General features: G+C 36.2%; 1 protein-coding gene across 1 annotated transcript in view; it reads left to right on the top strand.

The window, feature by feature from the left end:
• The window catches only part of MAGI2 (membrane associated guanylate kinase, WW and PDZ domain containing 2), a 989,343-nt gene that overhangs the window by 488,825 nt on the left and 477,845 nt on the right, over positions 1-22,673 (top strand). Inside the window, exon 4 of the mRNA XM_058524198.1 lies at positions 19,493-19,708. Coding sequence (XP_058380181.1) covers positions 19,493-19,708 — 216 coding nt within the window. The remainder of the gene's footprint in view (positions 1-19,492; positions 19,709-22,673) is intronic.

Here is a 22,673-nt window from a genome sequence, read left to right as displayed (position 1 = left end):
TTAAATCATCTCTAGATAATAATACAATGTAAATGCTATGTACATAGTTATACTGTATTACTCATGGAATAAGGACAGGAAAAATAAGTCTGTACATGTTCCGTACAGATGCAGCCATCACAGGCCTGTCAATCCTTAGTTGGTTGAATCTGCAGATGTAGAACTTGCTGATACAGAGGGCCGACTGTACTCCCATTGTTCTCGGTACTGATAAAACAATATCTCCAGCACTGAGTTCAGTTCTGTTCAGCATTACATTTTAAGAATAAAGACATAGGGGCTTGCCCCGTGGTGTAGTGGTTAAGTTTACGCGCTCCGCTTCTGGCGGCCTGGGGTTTGCAGGTTCAGATCCTGGTTGCGGACCTACGTGCCTCATCAAGCCATCCTGTGGCAGACCTCCCACATAAAGTAGAGGAAGATGGGCACGGATGTTAGTCTGGGGCCAATCTTTCTCAGCAAAAAAGAGGAGGATTGGCAATAGGTGTTAGCTCAGGGCTAGTCTTCCTCACACACACACAAAAAAGAATAAAGACATGACAGCAATCCTGAAATAGCTGAAGCTCTTGTGGAATAGCCTTTAGACATTCTATTTTGCTTCAAAAGCCAAAACCAGTATCATTAGTTTTATGTAACAGGGAACAAAGATTTCTATTCAGCAGAAGGAAGAAGTGTCTCATAATTACGAGCTATCCAGAAATGGAATAAGAGTTGCTTAATTGTATAGTGAACGTTCCAACATTGGAAGTGTTAAAAACAGAGTCTGAATGAACAATGGGAGAGCAGACATAACTGGAATGTCTAGAATGAGAATTTGGACTAGATGGCCCATCACAACCCTTTCTAACTCTGAAAGCAAAGTCAATGGGCTTGAGAAAGGAGGAAGTCAGTAGGTTACCATGATCTAGGGCAAGTTCAAGGCATTGTATTAGTCAGGGTTCTCCAGAGAACCCAGTCCTAGAGGTAAGAAAAAGGGAAGTTTAAAGGGTGAGGCAGTTTGGGTTCATCAATTTCTAAAGTCAGGCTATTGAAAGGGGCCCTCTATTGAGCATACAATTAAATGAGCTTGACTCCTGGGCAGAAACTCTGCCCCCCTCCCCTTTTAATACTTCAGGTCTAGGCAATAACAATAGCATTTATCAGTACTTAACCATGGCTATTGCACAATGTCGAGTACTATGCAAAAGAATGCAACATCTCATTTAATATTTTCACAGCAACTCTATGTGGAAGGTACCATTATTATCCCTATTTTATAGGTATTATAATATGCTCAGGGTTACACAGCTACCATGTGGCAGAGCCCAGATTTTAACCCATGTTTGTCTGAGTCCATGGGTTATGCTCTTCATTCTAGGTTATACAGCTTCTAGGTAGAAGGAGAGAGATGAGGCTCTACAACAACTGGTATAATAAAAGGATGATTTTTTCTATTAAGGGAAGGGGTGTAGGGGGCAACAGCTGTTGGCAATATCCTAATCAACACAATCAAATGTTTAATCTTCCACACCTAAAGAAAGGCCAAGATCAGATTAAGCTATAATTGAGAATCTTTAGCATTAATAGAAAAGATAATTATATCTTCAGGCTTATATATCCTTAAGTTTTTCTTTAATTTGGAACATTGTGTTTTGATGTTACTTGCTGAACCGTGTGGGAGTGGATCTTATATGTTTAATTATTTTAAAATCTGGTATGCAAACCAATGATCTCAAAGCAAATATTTTACTGGAAACAGTAGTAGTAGTATTAAAAGTAGTAGGAAAGTAGTAGTAGAAGTAGTAACAGAAATTACTAGTAAATATCCATGAAGTACTTATTATGTGCCAAAAGACTTGTTCAAGTTCATCTCATGAAATACTCAGAGCAGTTTTATGAAGTTAGTCTTACCATTTTCTTTAAAAAAAAAAAAGTTGAAATATGGGCTCCAGAGAATTTAGGAAATGTGCCCAGCTGACATAGCTAGCTGACTTGAGAGCCTCTTCTGAAAACCTTGGGTACCCAAACATATGAACCTTTCATTTGGATAATTTGAACAGGGCCATAAGATGTGTGTTGGGAAAAATGTTCAATACATAATTAAATTTTTTTTGTTTATTTTTAGAATGGAAACCTCAGATCCTAGGGAGCAGCTGAACTTCAGGCTAAATGATTCATTAGTACCATAAGTTAATGCGTTTTAGATTTTTCTCTGGGGCATAGTGACTGTAAACACTCATACAAATAAAATAATAACCCAAATTTTAAATATACCCCAGTTAGTCTCATGTGGACTAAATTTAATGAAATGTATTAAATAGCAATGTGTTCTACACAAGCAAAGCCATTTTAAAAATTGGTCTTAGTGTTTAATTTTGCAGCTGTTACAAATTTCGCAGAGTGGACAAAATACTCTTACCACGTACTTGACCATCAATGTCATTAAATAGTGGTTTTTACTGCTGGTTAATGGTCCGGGGCATCATGATTGCTCGTCAGGTCTCTCAGGTAAACACAATCTGTTTAAATTAATGCTGCATGAGAATAAGATTATTTAGCATGACTTAATTTTACATAAGGTGATGAAGACTTGAAACTTCAAGTTCCATTATTCAATTGATAAAACCTAGATTGAACTCAAAATGAATGCTGGGTTGGATCCCTGCCCTCTAGGAACTTAAAGTCTAGTAGGGATGCTAAGACAGTAAATAGGCAGGTGATTCCATAAGTGGCTTATACTTATACCTAAGTAATACATTTTTTACTTGTATTACTTATACCTAAGTAATACAAAGAGCTGTGGATACTAGATTATGAAATTAACATACAGAAACAGTCCTCAAGTCTTTATTTTTGTCATCAACATATGTTTACTGAGTACACTTTGTGTACAGTGAGCAGCTGTACAATGTGTCCTCAAGACACATTACACTCCTCAAACTTTATTGTGCATCTGAATTACCTAAAGATCTTGTTAAAATGCAGATTCTGATTCAATCTGTCTGGAGTGGGCTTGAAAGTTTGCCATTCTAATAAGCTCCCAGGTGATGCTGCTGCTGCTGGTCTGCAGATCACACTTTGAGTAGCAAGAGTCTAAATTATTTTAGTAAAAATCTTCTCCTTAGCATTTCTCATTAAAATCTGTGATATCTTATTTAAACATGAACATGGATATTTGGAGAGTAGTTAGATATAAATGTATCCACACCTTACAAATAACAAACTATCAGGTAACAAACATTCTTGCCATTTGCCCCAAAACTTTTGACTGCTCGCGTCTGAAAAGACCATTTGTAAAGGCTAGAAGGTGGTGGAGTATCTCCTTTCAGTCAATGTCTTGACTCCTGTCTGAAAGTATCCACCTTGGGGCATGAGGTAATCATGAGTTCCTGACACAGACACCTGTCTTTTAGAAATTACACTGAAACCACCAATTCATTTTGTAGCAGTTGCTGAACAGCTGTCTATTGATAATGACTTTTAGTCACTACCAGCTTAGGCCAAATTGGAGCCAATGACCTTTGGGTAAAAAGTTTCATATTCCATTTCCAGTCCCTGGAGCCATCAAAGCCTCTTGTCAGAAGAATTGTAATTCATGAATTTCAGCATGCTGCCTCCAGCCCAAAGCACAGAGATTGTTTCTTGAAACTCATAGTCACACTTGGGCTATTGGTTGCTTGTGACATGAATGTAAGAAAATGGTGTAAAGATTTGCTTTGGGTGACTTTTTTTGTCTAAGAAATGCTTTAATTGATTACTATAAAACTTACATGGGCAACTGTCTACCTTAGTTAATGGCAATAGATTCCTAGTATTTCTAAATAAAGATATGAACTAAAAAGCCTATAGTCCATATTCTTTATCAATACTCATTTTTTTAAATGAAACTTCCAAATATGAAATTAACTTTCTTTCCTGAGCCTAAGAAGGTTGTTGGGGAAGATTAGTGGAGACATGTGAACCATTGTAGAAGAAATATTTTAAATGTTCTCATCTTGTTATCACTATAACAGCGACATTGAGTAATGGGGAAGAAATGGTAGGCCAGGCCTGTGGTATTGTTTTCACTTAGTATTCATTCCGATGAGGTAATCATCTAAATTAATAAGGATTTGACCTTTTATATGGAGAAGACAGCCTGATCCAAATGGCCTCATAAAAAGGAAATTACTGAATGAAGTCATTACTCTAATTAGCATTTATGCCCCCAATGTTAACAGTATACCTTTTTAAAAAATGACATTCAATACATTCCAACCTACCACGTTGAGCGGTGGTTATAGCCTGAGTGTCTGAGTGCCAGTTTTAATTGTCCTTTCAATATCAATCTAGACAGATCTACTAATAGGGTTGTGTTATTAGATAAATGCCTCTGGTAGTAGGAAAAAAATGTCATTACTGAACTGGACTGAATAGCTGTTCACTGTGATGAATGGTAAACCATCAAAGCTTATTCATTCATGAGGCCTACCTACCTATTCAGAATTCCTTTTCTTGACTACATTCTTATAAACAATATCATTCTCTAGCTGATGGAAATTGTTGAATGAAGCTTTCTGTCTTCTTCCTAGAAGATTTTGTTCTGTATTTAGATCAAATCTCATTCCATTGACCTCCAAAAGACTGCTCAGATTCTCTGGTGTTGAATGTTCTGTTAAATTCTGCAATCATAGGATTATCTGTTTGAGCTTGGGAAGTCATTTTGTTTCACTGAGGTTTCTGCTATTAGTATTTCAGTTTTAATGATATCTGACGTGTGTTTGTGACACACACACACACACAGAGACACAGACATACCCTTCATCCAGTCTCCCAATGATCTCCCATCACTCTTGTTCCCCTCCAAATCTGTTTCCACATAGCAAGAAGAATGAATAACCTTTTAAAACCTTAAATAAGATCGTAGTTTCCCCACCATAAAACCTTTCCCAAATCCCCTGACTTGGCTGACAAGGCCCCGTATGAGCTGCTTCCTGTCCTAGGCGAATCCTGCCCCTCTCCTGCTTGCTCAGTGTGCTTCAGTCATGTTACTACATCCAGCAACCTCTTCCTGTCTCAGCCACTTAGTGCTGGCTCTTCTTTGGCCTGTACCCCTCTTCTCCTGGCTTTTCATATGATGAGCACATTTTCATCCTTCTGATCTCAGTTTCAACAATACTTCCTCAGATAGACCTCTCTTACCGTCCCTATCTAAAGTAGGTTTCTCTGTTACTCTCTCATAGCGTTCTGGCATGTCCTTTGTTTATCTCATCTATTTGATTAATTTTTAATGTCTTTTCCCCTCTGGACTCTTAAATTCCCTGAAGACAAGTACTTTATCTGTATTGCTTATTTGCTGGGCTCATATTAAATGCTCAATTAATGAGTCAATATCTATGCTTGGAAAATTTTATGTTGGTCATTGATTATTACATAGACCAGGGGGTGGCAATCTACATCCTGTGGGCCAAATCCACTCCAACACATATTTTTGTACAGGCCACAGAGTAAGAATTGCTTTTATATTTTAAATAGTTTAAAAAAATCAAAAGAAGAATAATATTTTGTGTCCCATGAAAATCATATGAAATTCAAAGTTTAGTATCAATAAGTAAAGTTTTATGGGAGCACAGCCACCCTCATTCATTTCTGTGCTCTCGGGCTGCTTGCGTGCTACAGCAGCAGAACTGAGAGGCTGAGACAGAAACCATATGCCTCGAAAAGCCTAAAATATTTACTCTTTGGCTCTTTACAGAAAGAGTTTGCCGACACTTAACATAGACAGGTTTGCATATTAGAATTTTAACACCAAAAAAACGCCTACATTGTTCTGAAGCCTTTTATAAAGATTATTTGGAAGAAGGAATGATAGAAAAATCCTAAAATAGGCTACTTGAATCCCTCTTAAGCTGGCCTGACTTTCAAAGTAAACCTCATTTGATTGGTCTAACTCCCATTGAGGTAAGTCTCAAAAGCAGTGGTTCTCAGATATTAATGTTCATTAGAATGACCTGGAGTGGCCCACACCCAGAGATTCTGATTAGGAGGTAGGGAGTGGGGCCTGACAGTTTGCATTTCTAGCAAGACCTCAAGTCAAGAAATAGTGACCAGGGTTACATCCTTCTTTACAGGATGTGAGTGCCCCATCAGTGTAAGAATCCATTTACTCAGTATTGACCATGAGCCAGTGTTATTCTAGATGCTGAGAAAACAAAGCTATATGATAAATGGCTCCTTTTGAGAAGCCAAAATTTAGTGCTATGCAGGCATTAAATAAATAATTACAATAAAATTCAAGAGCTATAGCAAGAGGTATAAACAAACTCTGATAGGAGCACCAGTCAGTGCCTGAGTGTCTGTGAAGACTTTTAGAAAGGAAAATTAAGACTTACAGAACTCTGTAATGTTTCAAGAAAAAAAGTTCATATTGCAGCATGGTCATGCCAATCCACAGCATCTCATAAAGAAATTCTGCGTATCGGGAGCAAATTTAGAAGTTCTGTCCAATATTTCTTATTTCCAAGATAAAGAAGAGGAAGCCTTCATGAAAAGGCTTGCAGTTCTTCAAGCAAGTGGCTATTAGTTCCTATCTAAACATTATTCTGTTTTTGGTCTTCCTGCTTGGAAACCTAACTGAGTCTCATTGTTGTCTTCATATCCATCACCTCTCACTGGCCCAAGCTACCATCATTGTACCCCTGCAATAGACCCCTCATTGACCTCAAGACATTCCCTCTTGCTGCTTCCAATCCATTGTACATGCTGCAGCCTGGCAATCTACTTTAAAAACAAATCTGAATGCCTTTTAAAACCTTCCCTTTACTTGTTGTAAACTAACCCAAATCTTTAACAAAGCCCTTTAGGCTCCATATGGTCTCTAACCTCTAACCTGGGAACTCCCCATTGTTGTTGGAATGAGCCACATTGTTCTCCTTTTAGTTCTTCCAAGGAACTAGTCTTCCTCCTGAGTCAGGGCTTTTGCAAATTTATTCCCTCAGCCTGGAGTGCTTTTCTTCCTTCTACCCCTTGAACCTTTATTTGATTCTACTCAGTTTCTAATCTCAATTTAGACATCAGTGAGGAAGCTGTCCCATCACTGACTCCACCCCCATCCCCTGTCAGAAGCAGGAAATGACTAGTCCACACTGGTAAACGGTCTGAAAAGAAAGACCATATTGCTGTAGTACCAACAGGTACGAAGCTCAGTCATCACGTTAAACCTGCCATCAGATCGACCTTCAATTAACTTTATATCATCAAAAAACAAAACTATAGGTTTCAAACCACATAGCCCTTGAGTTAGTGGAATATTAGAAATATTTTACGACATAGACTTTGTCTTGATTAAATTGAGAATGGGGGAACTTATCTGACTAACTAGTTACCAGAAATTTTGCCGTTAGCTTTTACAAGCAACTTCGTTTATATTTTGGGAGAACACATACACACATACATATTCACACATATACCAACTTCTATATAGTTTAGCCATCTGCCATTTAGGGAAGTCCTTGGGACAAGTTTCAAGAACAATGGAGAAATTTTATTTCTTATTGTTAGAAAAGCCACATGAATTCCCTAAAGATCTGTATTGATCCAGAAATATTTTGGCCCAGATGGAGGGAGGGGGTTGGGTGTTCAGTCATAATTCCTTTTTTTTTCTTAATAAGCCTAACTTGAACTCTTCTTGAAGTACTCAAAACACCACCATTTGACCCTTATAGTTTTTTCAGTTTGTAATTTTGTGTTTGTGTGATTGGTTGAGTTCTGTTTCCCCCAGTAAAAGGTAAGCTTCAAAGAGGACTTGGTTGTTTGGTTCACCATTGTGCCTTGAGTTAACCTGTTCCTGGCACATTGTAGGCACTCAGTAAATATTTGCTGAATGAATGACAGTATGATTGGATGCATGATAACCTCTCCATCTCCCATCACTCATCTCTCAATGGCTTGCTCAGTTGATAAGGGGCTCAACCTCCCTTGTGACCCTTGAACCCTCTTCATGACTGAGGCTCTTATCCATCAAGTGTCTATTACTGTGCTGGACCTTTAGATTGACTCTTACCCTCACCTTCACTCACTCTTATTAGTTATGGATGTCATTACCAGTAACTGACTACTTATTGAGTCTTACTTTTTTCAGAAGAACTAGTCTAGGAATTGCAACATTATGCAATCCAAACATTATCATCTTGACATGTAATCCACATAAAAATGATTACTGGGATGCTTTACTCCTTTTTTTTGATACTAACTCTTCAAAATCTAGTGTGAGTTTTACATTTACAGCACATCTCAATTCAAACCAGTCGCATTTCGAGTCCTCAATGGCCAGATGTAGCCAGTGGCTGCCGTATTGAGCAGTGTAGCTTAGTGAGTTGTCAGTTATTAGGTGATAACAGACGACTGCATATGCGTGACTTTGGGCCAGAATGTCACCTCAGGAATCGTGTTGGAATTCTACAACTTCATGGAAAAGCACATCGTAGTCCTCCTCCTCCTCCTCCTCCTTATCCTCATTCTACTCCTTTTCATATTCTCCTTTTCTATGTTTTCCTTGAACTCCTTCTTCTCCTCTTCCTCCTTCTTATTTTTCTTACTTTCTTTCTATTTATTTTCTGATCTTTTTTTGACCCACACATTTCTCCCTCTACTTTTCTCTTTCTTTATTAATGCAATAATTTTCTACAATAAACTCTTATTTCTAGTACTTTCATAATTTACTTCAGAATGAGAAAGATGGTGTGAAAGGCAAAATTATAATGTAAAAATTTGAGGAGTGAGGGAGGAATACCTCAAAACATACATTTTTAAAGAATTAATGGTTGGTTTCTGGAGTTTTAAATATAAAATGCCAGTAGTTCTGACTAAGAGTTCTGACAAAGGGTTTTCTTTGTCTGAGGTTGATTTTCGTAGGTTGTGAGTACATTTAGAGAAAAAAAATACTTGCATTATTCAAGACTTTCTAGCGTTATATAGATAAAGCCTTATGGTTAGATACCAAGAACTCTTCTTTTCTTCAGCCTTTTGGATTATTCTTTGTTTTCCTGGCTTATATTCATTCTACTTACATCTAAATTGCTGCTAACTTTAAGCATACTCTAACATTTAGGATTTATGTTTATAAGTGTCTCAAAGATCACAAGATGATCACAATGAAAATGTTAACTTTAAAAAAAATCAAAAATTTTTAAAGTGTCACATGGACTAGAATATGAAATTGAAGTGCTTCATATAAGCCTTCAGCAAAGTAATCATAGTTCACATCCTATGGTGGATATCCTTAGGGACTGTCTAATTCACCAAGAGGAATGGATGCCAATGAAAGACTTGGAACAAAAATAGAAATACTCTGCAACCACAACCATGTTCCCAGAAGGGAATGTGCAAAGAAATATAAAGAGAGTAAAATGACAGTTCTACACATTTATGTCAAGAAAGCAAATGAGTTCAGGCGCTCAAGTAATTGAAATTGTTGGCTAGTTTATTGTCATTCTCTATTCATTGTCAATTCAAGATGTTCTAATACGATGGCAAAAAATATATAACCTGTTGTCATTTCATCCCTTAAAAATTTTCATTGCAGAATTTTGGAGATGAATACTTTAGAACTACGACCCAATCCTGTCATTTCACAAATGAGGAAACTAAGATTCAAAGGAGTTTAATGTCTAATCCAAGATTGTTTAGGAGGTTAGTGGTAGAACCCCTATTAAAATCCAGATCTCCTGACTGTGTGCAGAGCTCTTTCCACTATGCCAAGCTTGGAAAAATCCAGCAGGCAAATTCTCCAAATAGAAATAAAATTCTTCGTATTGTTTTTCTGACTTTTATTAGCAACTGAGGATTAGAAATTAGATATTTGGCAAATTTCTTTAGTCATTAATCAACAATCAAATTAAGATTAATCAGAATTTCCCTGGGTATTGTACTTGCAAGACAGTGACATAAGAAGGTCTTAGAGGTCTCCTAATTTCTTGGTACTTTTATAGTATCACAGTTAATAGCACCATTGAGAGAAGGAAGTTATGTGACAAGCCATAAATGATGTGTGAGAAAAATAATATTGTGCTTGAAAGGTTCAGTTTCATTTACCAATTTTTCAAGAAGTAAATTCAATCAAGATGATTATCACAGGAATCCACTGAGATTTATACAAATACCCATTGAAAACCTCATCAGAATTTCACTTCCACTTTCACTGAACTCTCTAGACACTTAAAAACTTAAATAATTAATTGCATTAATAACACAATTATGAAAAGTTTCCACTCAAAAAGGTAGACATGCAAATTTGTTAGTAACTGGAATTATAATATAAATTATTTTTTTCTTGGTGCTCTTTTCCAAAAATCTTTGCATTGATGTTTTGCTCAGGTTCTCCGAGGGTCATCACATTTATCTCACTAGGTGTCCTGACTACCCAGGAAAACTTCTCCTTTGTGATTTGAGAGCACCAAAGGCTCTTCTGAAAAATATGTTTCCCTTCTGAATTGACCAGTAATAGCCCAAATTTCATGATTAACCTTTTGGATTAGAGTTTTAAATACTGTTATAATGCAAGTATTATATGGGATATTTTAAGCCAATTTTAATCATTAGCATCTTAGTTTAAATTAGTTTATCAGAGTGGCGACCTAGTCACTTAGCAAGACCAAAGGAAATTGGAAATGGGACACGTATACTGTATAAAAGAAAAACAAAATTGGAATTATGAGCATGAGATATGAAAGGAGGAACCTAATGAGAGAAGTATGAGGCACTGGTTACTAAGCCCTATGGATGCTCAAAATGAGGGCATTACCAGTGATATAACAAGAGGGAGGACAACAAATATGAATAATTTCTCTGTTTTTACACTGTTATCACAAGTCAACAATTCCTCTCTCTCTGGATTGTGACTAATTATCAAGAGAGCTCTTTAGTCCTATTATTGAACATAAGGACGGGGTCCTCACACAAGTTGATATTTACATTATTTACTTGAAACAGTTGTCCTTTTTTTTTTTCACCTCCTAACTATAACTTGATAATAAAGTCGAAAGTGGATTTTTCAAGTTAAGATGAGATACAATGATAAAATGGATGATTAGGAAGCAGGATGGAAGAGTGTTGCTAAGAAATGTACATCTGTTGGGTGCTTAATAATATTTTACAAGCACTCAGTGCAGCAAAGCAGTTAAATGAGAGAAATATCATTGACACAATGTCACCTGAAATTGTTATTGTGCTTTGATGTTTACTCAGTTTTCTCAGTCATTTAAAGCAGAGATTTTCACTTTATTGTTTATGAGAAAAATGAGTCACTCAGGTAATAATATGGTAACCTAAAATGTTATTTGATAAAAGAGATTATCTAAGGCTGTGCTGTCCAGTATAGTAGCCGCTAGTTCCGTATGGCTACTGAGCGCTTGAAATGGGGCTTGTCCAGATGAAGATGTGCTATAACTATAAACTATACAATGGGTTTTGAAGACTTAGGAAAAAAGTAAAAATATTGCATTCATAACTTTTCGTATTGCTCATGTATTGAAATGATATATTTTGGATATATTGGGTAAAGTAAAATATATTATTACAATAATTTCTATTTTTCTTTTTCTTGTTTTAGTGTGGCTAACTAGAAAATTTTAAATTACATATGTGGCTGGTATTTGTGGCTCACTTTACATTTTTATTAGACAGTGCTGCTCCAAAGGATTTAATATTATTTAAGTGCAATATGCTTGTGACTTGGGCTTGTAGATTTTTCTGTTACTGTAATTATAAATATTCAAATGCTTTACTTTGAAAGCAGATGTATATTTGACATTGAAAAATCACATGTAACTTCTTTCTGTTCTCCTGAGGATTTCTTGCATAATTTCTTTACATATGTTATTTGGCGCAGGTGGGAAATTATCTGAACTCTTCTGAGTAATGCCTGAAGGGACAAGTCACTAAAGGCAAGGCTATCTGATTTCCTTTAAGGAAGCAAACCACCTGCCCTAGCCAGTCTGTGGAGAGTTCCATTTAGCAAAGATTTGTCCTGTGCCTATCCACACTGGCAAACACGAATAAATGAAAATTCAGTCAGAAGGACCACAGGAACCTACTGAGAACTTGCAAACAAGTTTCAGAAAATGTTAGTCAGATTAAACCATCTACATGATTTCTGGAGAGTATTAATGGCCAGTTGAAGACAGTAAAATCCAGAATGTATGTCACTGAGGATTATATTGTGAAACTAGCATTCATTTAATTTGAAATAAACTTGAAATTCTTAGGTGGAGAATAAGTCAATTGCAGAATAATTCAATTCTTCATGTGAAAAAACAGAAACTTTGCATTGTTGGCACAATGGTGCACTGTTTGAAAGTCACATTCAACATTGAATTTTCACAAAATTCAGCAATATACTGTTCAGTACAGGTATCAGTGACAAAATATCATTTTGGATGTTTTTCCCATTTCTGGCACTTGTGAGATTAATGCTTTTCACCACAAGAGAAAAAGACAGTATCTTTTGAGGTCAGCGAGTTTTTGCATCTTGGTTTCAAGCTACTAACTACATATGACATGATGAGGGAATGATACCTTTTTGAGGGAGACCAAATTTAAATATCAGAGCTACTTACAAAAATAACTTCAGAAATCAGTTGACAAAAACATTCTGAAGTGATGCTTTGTGTCATATCTTCTGGTAGGAAAGGACCATTTTAGAAAAGTAGCATATTTGCTATGTTACATTTCCCAACTTTGTTTTGATTTTACAGAATTTCTAATTTACTAACTCTGTAGCCATATGACTGTGATTCTTGCTGTGGTTGACATGAGTTATGATGGTTTTGGTACTAATTTTAACTCATTACTGTTCTTTCTGTAATATGTTAAACATGTTTTAAAATTTGAATTTAGAATCCTCTCATGATTTATCTGTTTCTATTAATACAAAACTAAATCTCTGGTATGGATAAAAATGATTGTTTACTTATGTTCTGGCAGATTTTCTAACATAATTAATTATGAGTGGATCTGGAACTCTGAATCTCTTCTGTCTGTTTAATGTCAGAGTCAAATTTTGCAGGTGCCATTAGGAGGCCAAGTATCAATTTGCTCCGTTTATAAAACTGTAAAAAACAAATGATGAGATTCTCAACCTCTTAAATTTTGACACACGTTGTTTCCAACACAAGGGCATATTCTCAAACTCTCTGGGGATCCCAGTGATGGGCTGTGTTGTATGCATGTCCCCGAGTCCCTGTAGGCAATCATCTCTCTTCTACTAAACCATTACCAAAATTGACTCTTTCTGGTTATCAAAATGGGAATAAAAGCACTGAGAATATTGGGGAGGAATGGGGGTCAAGACCCTAATCTCTCAGGTATCTTGAAGACAAGAGTATTACCATTCTAAAACCCATCTCCACTTGGATGCCATATGGAATGATCATGGGTATTTGCTATAAAACCTACACATGTTATTCTTATACACCCAAAGGACTGACACAACAGTCAGCATCTGTGTCTACTACTTAAAAAGCCAAATGAACTAAATAGCAAATCAAATCACGTTTCCATCATGAAAACTGATCTTGTTTAAAGGGAAAAGATGTTGGAAATAAGTAAAAGTATTTCAGTTTGCTACTAGCATTTTTATATTTCCTCCTACTTAAAATTAGTTTTTGGTGTCTTTCCTACTTCTTGTCATAATATCAGAACTAAAAGGCATAAAGAATATAGTGCCTCTCATAAAATACTGTTTTGATATTTATTACCTTTTAATAAAGACCTAACGGTACAAAAAAGGGAACAGTTTATAGTTCATTGAAATAGTTTCCTATTCCTTTTTTTCCTTTGGCTTCACTATTAAAAACAATGTGAGGGGGGAAAAAAAGCCTGGGAAAGGTCAGAAGAAAGACAAAAACATTATTTAAAAAACTTAGGGGGGGGGGCCGGCCCGGTGGCGCAAGCGGTTAAGTGCGCGCGCTCCGCTGCGGCGGCCCGGGGTTCGCTGGTTCACATCCCGGGCGCGCACTGACGCACTGCTTGGTAAGCCATGCTGTGGCGGCGTCCCATATAAAGTGGAGGAAGATGGGCACGGATGTTAGCCCAGGGCCGTCTTCCTCAGCAAAAAAAAAAAAAAAAAGAGGAGGATTGGCGGATGTTAGCTCAGGGCTGATCTCCTCACAAAAAAAAAAAAAAAAAAACTTAGGGGGCCAGCCCTGTGGCTTAGCGGTTAAGTGCGCACGCTCCACTACTGGCGGCACAGGCTCGGATCCCGGGCGTGCACTGACACACCACTTCTCTGGCCATGCTGAGGCGGCGTCCCACATACAGCAACTAGAAGGATGTGCAACTATGACATACAACTATCTACTGGGGCTTTGGGGGGTAAAAAAAACAGGAGGAGGATTGGCAATAGATGTTAGCTCAGAGCTGGTCTTCCTCAGCAAAAAGAGGAGGATTAGCATGGATGTTAGCTCAGGGCTGATCTTCCCCACAAAAATAAATAAATAAATAAATAAATAAATAAATAAATAAATAAATAAATAAATAAATAAATAAAACTGTTTAAAAAAAAAACTTAGACTTTTTGCAAAGGTTATTTAGTCTAATGAGTCTGAAGAAAGCAGAGGAGTAATTCCATGATAATTTTCAAGTGTAGTAGATGAAAAATTATTTAGAAGGCTATTTTCATCTTTTCTGGATGACTTATGAATGGGTCTGCATAAAAGTGGGTAATGGATTAGATTTTTCCAAGGACTCCCTAGGCAGGTTAGTTCATAACAATGTAATCTGTTTTAGTCCCTCTCCCTTTGCAAGAAATTAGCATAGCATTGTCCAGTGTAAATGGGCATTTATTAAATGTTTTTTATTATTATAAAACCAATTATTGACATTTATATTCTTTTTATTCAAATTTCTAGAAAGCTTTTTCATATTTATAATGTCAGAAATGGTTGCATTCACTCTGTTTCACTCTTTCATCACTACATCTTTATGAAAAAATATTCATTCTTGTAAGTACTTAAAAAGCTAAAGAATAAATAAATCAAGTTCCTTAAATAATTGCCTCTTTTATTTTTCAGGCATTGATTAAAAATAATTGTATGTAAATTTATAGATTATCCTAATTATGATAGAACTAAGTGAATAATATTATATATCATTTCTATTTTGTCATCATATTCAACAACAAAGTAAGTGAAATTTTATATTAAACTTACATGAAACTGCTAATGAATACATCATTCCTTACAAATACAGATGGTCCCTAACTTATGATGGTTCGATTACAATTTTTTTACTTTATTATGGTGCAAAAATGATACGCATTCAGTAGAAACCATACTTCAAATTTTGAATTTAGATCTTCGCTGAGGCTGGCAATATGCTGCACGATCCTCTCCCGTGATGCTGAGCAGTGGCAGGAGCCACAGCTCTCAGTCAGCCACGCGCTCACGAGGGTAAACAACCGATGCACTTACAACGATTCTGTACCCAGACAGCCATTCTGTTTTTCACTTTCAGTACAGTATTCAATAAATTACAGGAGATGTTCAACACTTTATTATAAAATAGGCTTTGTGTTAGATGATTTGCCCAACTGTAGGCTGATGTAAGCACGTGTAAGGTAGGCTAGGCTAAGCTAGGATGTTCGGTAGGTTAGGTGTATTAAATGCATTTTCGACTTAACGGTATTTTCAATTCACAATGGGTTTATCAGGACATAACCCCACTGTAAGTCGAGGAAGAGCTGTACAAATGTATTCAGTGAAAAGTGGGCTAGAAAAGGCTGTATCCCCACACCACACCCCCCCCAAACACACACACACACACACCCCTTTGGAAGGGGAGGGAGAAAATCGCCTAAAATGTCCCTGAGTTTTGACTTGGTAGCAATTATTGCCTTTTCCTTTTGAAAGTGATACATTTGTGCTCAGTGGTTGTGGCTTTGAATGAAATCCTCTAGCATCTGTTCTGGGCAGGTTGCAAATTGCATCACACTTGTTTTTTCTCTTGAGAGGCAACACAGTATTTTGAAAAGAGATGAGGTTCTTAAGTCAAACAGATATAGGTTTTCCACTTGCTTCATGTATAATATTGGGAAATAGTTTAATTTTTTAGAGCCCCCATTTTCTTTCAACTGCAGAGGCAGAATGACTTCATACTGTTTGTGATGAATAAATGCCAAAAGTAGCCACCATATAATGAGCACCTACTCTGATGCAGCCATTAACATTAATCTTTATAAAAACACTGTAGGGTAAGGGTTATTCTAATCTCCATTTGACGCAAGAGCGCATCAGTAAAATGCCATTATAGTGTTCAGCTCAGTAAATTGTGGTGGTGGTAATGGTAATTATAGTGGTGGTGGTTGTAGTTGCTTTTGTGACCGTGGTCATCTTACAGCACCACATTCCCACTTTAACTGAATCAATTTAAGGATATAAAAAGGCAGCCAGCTTAGGGAACACAGGACTCAAAGTCAGGTTTATCTCCCCATGATCTGTGCTGTTAAACGTTACACCATATTGTTATGGTATTTCAAGATTTTAGATTCACTAAATGCTGGCCCTATGCATAGAGGCACTTCATTCTTAATGGGACAATGTTTCCTATTTATATTTAAAAATAGTTTTGGTGTTTTTTTCTGAAGGCATGCTGATATGTTACCTAAAACGCACATTTTATCCTTAGTATACGGATTTGTATACACTTACACCAGGGAATCATTTCAGTGACTTAGTTACCTGACTACCTGGCTGATTCTTCTACTTGGGTTGGGTATTTCTGGTTTCCTTGTTCTGTGCATTGGGTTTGGGGTAATAGCCTATTCTCCATGAATTATGTTTCTCAAGTGTAGTAACTGTACGAGTTATTTCTGTGCCTCTTTTCAATTGCTGTTATTATTGCTAATAAAGATAATCTTAACATCTTAACTGATGATTCGTACTGCTTTACATCTAAAATTTAATCTGAAGTATTCATTTCATAAATCAAATTGTAGAAATAGGATATTGCTATATAATTTATAATCACATCTCATGCCAATAGGTGTAATTATTTAGCAATACAAATTCATGAGGATCTGTTACTTAATATTTATTTTTAGCCTGAGCTATGCATTTATTTCTAATCAGTAAAAGGTTCTTTTTCTACTTCAGGGAGACTTAAACCATAAAAACAAACTGGGGAAAAAAAAAAACCACTGAAATGTGATCCATTTTTCTGGGTACTATATACACCTAAAGGCATTAAAGATCTTACAGTACTACTTAAAAATTATATAATTAATTGAGACGTGAATAGTTTGACATTATGTTTATTAGGTAAGAAGTAAGCATTGAGATTCCGTAGAAAGCATAGCGGTGTACTGAGAACGCTGCTAGTCCTTATGGATGCTGAAATACAATAAGAGTTCACAGAGTTCTAGGGAGCAACTTGCAGTCTTTGCTTGCTTAGAATTTGGCCAGTACGTTTAAAGATTTGATTCACTGGAAATGCTCTAAATTCAAATTAGAAAGTAACCTTTAGCAAAATGCATATGATCCACCTTGCAGACTTCCGTATAAAAGTTCTACATGTGTGAGAACCACTTTACGTGGTAATTTTTTTTCTTGTATTACTCTTACAACTGTGAATATCTATGAAAATGAGCAACAGCATTAGTGGCACAGCTAGCCTTCAGAATATTCGCTCGCTTCGTACCAGCATGAGGTTTACACTGCCATTAAAACCACTGTAATTTTACGGTTTATGAAGCTCTTCCTCAACCTTCTTATTTCATCTTCACAACAACCCAGTGAGGAGGGCAAGCGTAGTGGACGTTTGTCATTTCTGCTGACTCAGCATCCCAAGATCCTTCCTGCCCAGGGAGAGCCCAGAGATAAGATGGATGGAAGGTAGGGCTGCTCCTCCCTCTCCCCAAATCAAAGGAGAGCAGATACTCTCTTCCGTTAACTCGGCTGCTCCAACGCTTTCATGTGACTGAGGCTCAGCCAATGAGAGGATCCTGCCTGAAAGTTTCCCCAGAAATGAGCCAATCAGAGCTGCTGAAGAGAGTTTGGGGCTCATTCCCACGGAGGCGGTGAAACAGCTAGAGATTTCAGAGTCCAGGGCCGGAGGGGCAACTTGAGTGTCCCTTTGTTTCTGTCCATTTTGCCCAGAGGCTTTTCAGCCTCTTCCCTCAACTAGCTATCTCATATCTTTTCTGCACATCCCCATCACATTTAACTTTACTAAAGCAGGTTTTGGTTGCTTTGCAACCCAGAACACAGGTGATTATAGCAAGTATTGCTATTCCCAATTTATAGATGAAGAAATTGAACCTTACTGAGGTTAAGTAACTTGCATGAATTGTAGTTATATAGAAAAGCCAAGTCTAGAACCCATGACTTCTACTTAAGGGTTGTTTCTTTCACAGCACACTGCTTTCCCAGTTGCCTTCAGTGGCCTCTGTAGATGGTGAGGCTGCTTTCTCCTCTATGCCTCCTTGATTGCAGTGTGTAATCCTACTTCCTGTTATATGTTTATCTGCTTGATGTCCAATGTGGCTGTCTTCCACGTTAGACCATTGAGCATCTGGAAGACAAAGATTGTATTATATTCATCATTTTCTTTCAAACATATATTGGAGTGCCTGGGTGCATAGTCAGGACGAAATAAAAATTTTAATGAATGAGTGAGCAAATGAGTGCATAAATCATTCAATTAAATGAAAACACCAATATGGGTTTGAAATTGATGATAATATTGATTTTAAAAAACACCACTATGTTCTTTACCAATCAAAATTTTAGACTATTTTAAATAATTTGCCTTGATTATATAAAGATGTTCACTTACTAAGCATTTATTCAATACCTACTATGTGCCAGGTTCTTATTACAGAGATAAATAAGAATTAGTCTCCTTCTTTAAGAAATCACACAGACTGATGAGAGAAACAAATGATTCCATAGCTCCGATCATGGAGCTGTGGGAAAAAGAGCTATGGTAATCTGAGGAATGACTAGAGCAGCAGGCCCACTGTCAGCAGCCATGGGAACTACCGAACTGGCGTGGAGATACAGCTCCAGGCAGGATGCTGGCACGTGAAGGACAACAGCCAGAACCCTCTGAAAGCTGGAGAAAAGCACAATGTGTTTGCCTTTCCAGAATGTTGTGAAATTTGCTTTAAAAAAAGTAACCTGTACCCTTATTCGGACATAATTATATTAAAAAGGTTATAATCAAGGTTTGTTATCAAAAAATTTTGAATAATTTTGAAATTGCTACATACCATATGAGACAATACAACTATGTTTCGATTTGGCAGAAAGGTGAGAATGACGATGCATCTATATCTTTATATAAGCATTAAAGCCCAGTGAAATAGAAGCAACAAATAGAGATTTATATAAAAATATAAAGATACAAAAGCATATATATGTATATATAAAATACATATTTATAAAATAGGATAAAAATTTATCAATATAATTTCCATTCTCTACAAATTATACACACAGTAGGAGAAATATTTAACTCCATAATGTTTTGGTATCATTTGCAGACAATTACTACGGTACCCCGAAGCCTCCAGCAGAACCAGCACCATTGTTATTAAATGTAACAGACCAGATACTTCCGGGAGCCACTCCAAGCGCTGAAGGAAAACGGAAGAGGAATAAATCAGTGAGCAACATGGAGAAAGCAAGTATAGAGCCTCCTGAGGAAGAAGAGGAAGAGAGGCCTGTGGTCAATGGAAACGGAGTAGTCGTAACACCAGGTTAGTCATTTACATTTTTTATAGGTTCCTCTGCTCTTTTAGATGTAACTAAATATATCTTATATCTGTGTGATCAAATGTATACATGTATTTTTTCACATTTATTTATTTTCATATATATATATGTTCAGACATGTATATATATATATGATTACAATTATCTTCAGAGACAGAAGATTATGATATCAAATGGAAAGGACATGATTCTTGTATCCAATTTATTAGTTTTAATTTTGACATATCAAGCAATTCATTGAACTTCCTCAATTTTGGGTTTCACTTATATAATAATGGCAATATAGTGAATGGTTTAAACTTCTTAGAAGGTGTTACAATCCGTGAATACAATTGTCTAAAGTTCTGAGGGCTCTGTTAATTAATGTTAGATAAAATCTAGCCTTAGAAATCTCACTATACTCTCATTTCTGTAAAGAGAGGCTGCGTCATGTTGTTTAGTTGACCACTTCACTGAATACAGTCCTCAAAATGACTACAGCTACAGAAAGCCCATGTATTTACCTTTCCTCCTTTACCACCCAATCTGGCAATGTGGGGAAAGTATCTTTATACATTGACATTGTGAAGGCACCTACCCTTGAACAAAGAAAAGATTTGTTATCACTTTAATTTGTGATCTATCATATCACATATATAAGGAATATTAGACAGATATAAAGTATGTTTGTGCAAGGTATGGATTTGCTATTTTCTCATGCTTATTACTAGTAAAATGCCATTTTTTATTTATAAAATAGATTTTTTCATATTATTATTTATAATTAAATGTTACCAAAATAAAGCTGTGACATTCTCCTAGCCTCTAAGCTTGGAGTAAGTTTCCAAAGTTTGGTTTTAGTTTTTTACTTTTTAACAATGGCATATTAGTGGGCATTGAAAATCTAAGGGCTGTGTTAGAACTCTTGAAAAAATGTTAACACATGCACCTTGCATACATATTATTCTTAAGATATTTCCTACAACTACTTTCATGTCTATATTTTTATTTATCATGGTACTGCTTCTATAGTGATATAGTATTTGAATTTTCATGTTCAGTTTTTTTATAAAATAAAAGTTTCATAAGCCTATTTTTTACCTTCTTTATTGGTAATACTTGTAAAAATGTTCTTCATTGAACATAAGGAGACCAAGATCTAATCTGTGCCAATCAAAGTATAAAACCTTAAAAAGTGGTTTCATCTTGATTACTCAGAGGAGGATAACCACCTCCTTTAATATACTGGTTAAAAACTTATTCTCTGACCCTAGCAATCATTGATTCCTGGATACAAATGCTAAGAATCACTCTGGGTACATAATGTAACTTGTTTACTATAAAATGATCTGGTAATTTTTAAGCAATTAGATACCTTCTGTTTTTTGATTCTGAAATACCTTTGTCAAAATATGTACTTTTCCTTGTGTGATAGATTTAAATTAAGTTGATAGTACATAGTTTCCTTAGTTGATCTTTGATGTGAGAAGCAAAATAATTCAGCTAAGTGGAAGCAGTCATCACATAAGAAGCAGAAGTTGAGGGTCAAAGAACAGTTACCAAATTTCTTACAGGTTAACACCTTATAGTTAAAAATGTAAAATATATGGCCTTGGTTAGGCCCAAGTCATTGGTTTCTATTTCATTTCTGCTCTGTATGGGGCAAATTAAATGAAGCGTTCTTGACCCATAGATTCTTAAACTAGAAATTTATATAATTGTGGAGCATAGTGAATCTAGATAGCACCATTTCCTTCTATTCATACTTGAGACATAAGGGATAGGGTATTTTTGTGGCTAGGAAGTCTTTCAGGGCCTCAAGGAAAATGGACCGGTGTGAACATTTCTTGACCAGCCCAGCTGTATGACTCTCTCTGGACCTCTTAGCCTGAGGATGGTAGAGAACAACTGTCCAGGCCAGCTCTGGGATTTCTAGATAGTCAACAGATGCCACAAACAGTGGCTCTGCAAGCCTGGCTGGGCAAGTGGCCCTTATACTGTCTTTTTCTTTCCCATTATGGGAAATAAGAGATGTATAAATTAGGCGGCTCTTCACTCAGTGTTCAAAGATGGAGGAAACAGCCCGAAATCAGAAAGTTTGTCCATTGTCCCTTATTAGAAATCTTTCGACAACTCTCATCTTTGAAATGTCTTTGTTTTACTTTGTTTATCCAATAGAAACTTTAGAATATTCTTTGTCCCCTCTCATATACATTTATCCAACTCTTCACCTTTTGAACCTCATCGCATCTTTTTCTAGCACAGGTCTTTGTCCTGCCTTTGTCTTCTTTCCATACATGTTTGCCAGATACAGGACACTTCAAACAATATTGAGAAAATTTTGTTTAAATCTTAGTTAACACTACCCTATATTGACTAAAGGCCTATGACAGTAATTAATATTAGACATCAATTCAGAGCATAAATAGAATAATAAATGAGGCACGTTTGGAGAGTGAGAAAAGCTTGCTGAGGTAACTTTATTTCATTACAAAAAATATTCATAATAATCAGCTTCTTTTGGATGCTTACCATGTACTAGGAATTCCTTAACCTCGTTATATGTATTAGTTCATTTAATTCTCCTAACAGTCCTATTAGCCAGGTGCTATTTTACAGATTAGGACACTAAGGTACACTACTGTTAAATAATTTTCCCAGTAACTGGAATTCGTATATAGAAAATCTGGATCCAGAACCCATGCTCTTAGCTGCTATGCTATCCTGAGTCTTTTCCCACCGAATAGAATCATAAACATATTTCTGAGAAATGTGTAGACACATGACAACTATCTTACCTGTACATCTTTAAAAATGGCATTATAAATTTCTACCTACCAAAGACTTCTTATTTCTTTCATTTCTGGAAATCATGTACAAGTGAACTTATTTCCCTCTGTGGATATAAAAAAATTCCTAGTTTTTTAATAATATTCTGTGTGTATGTAAGCATCAAGCCTACCAATCTTT

This window comes from Diceros bicornis, chromosome 3 (genome assembly GCF_020826845.1).
Source record: "Diceros bicornis minor isolate mBicDic1 chromosome 3, mDicBic1.mat.cur, whole genome shotgun sequence".
Lineage (NCBI taxonomy): Eukaryota > Metazoa > Chordata > Mammalia > Perissodactyla > Rhinocerotidae > Diceros > Diceros bicornis.
The sequence above is the reverse complement of the archived record's forward strand: the minus strand, read 5'-3'. Positions and strand labels throughout refer to the sequence as shown.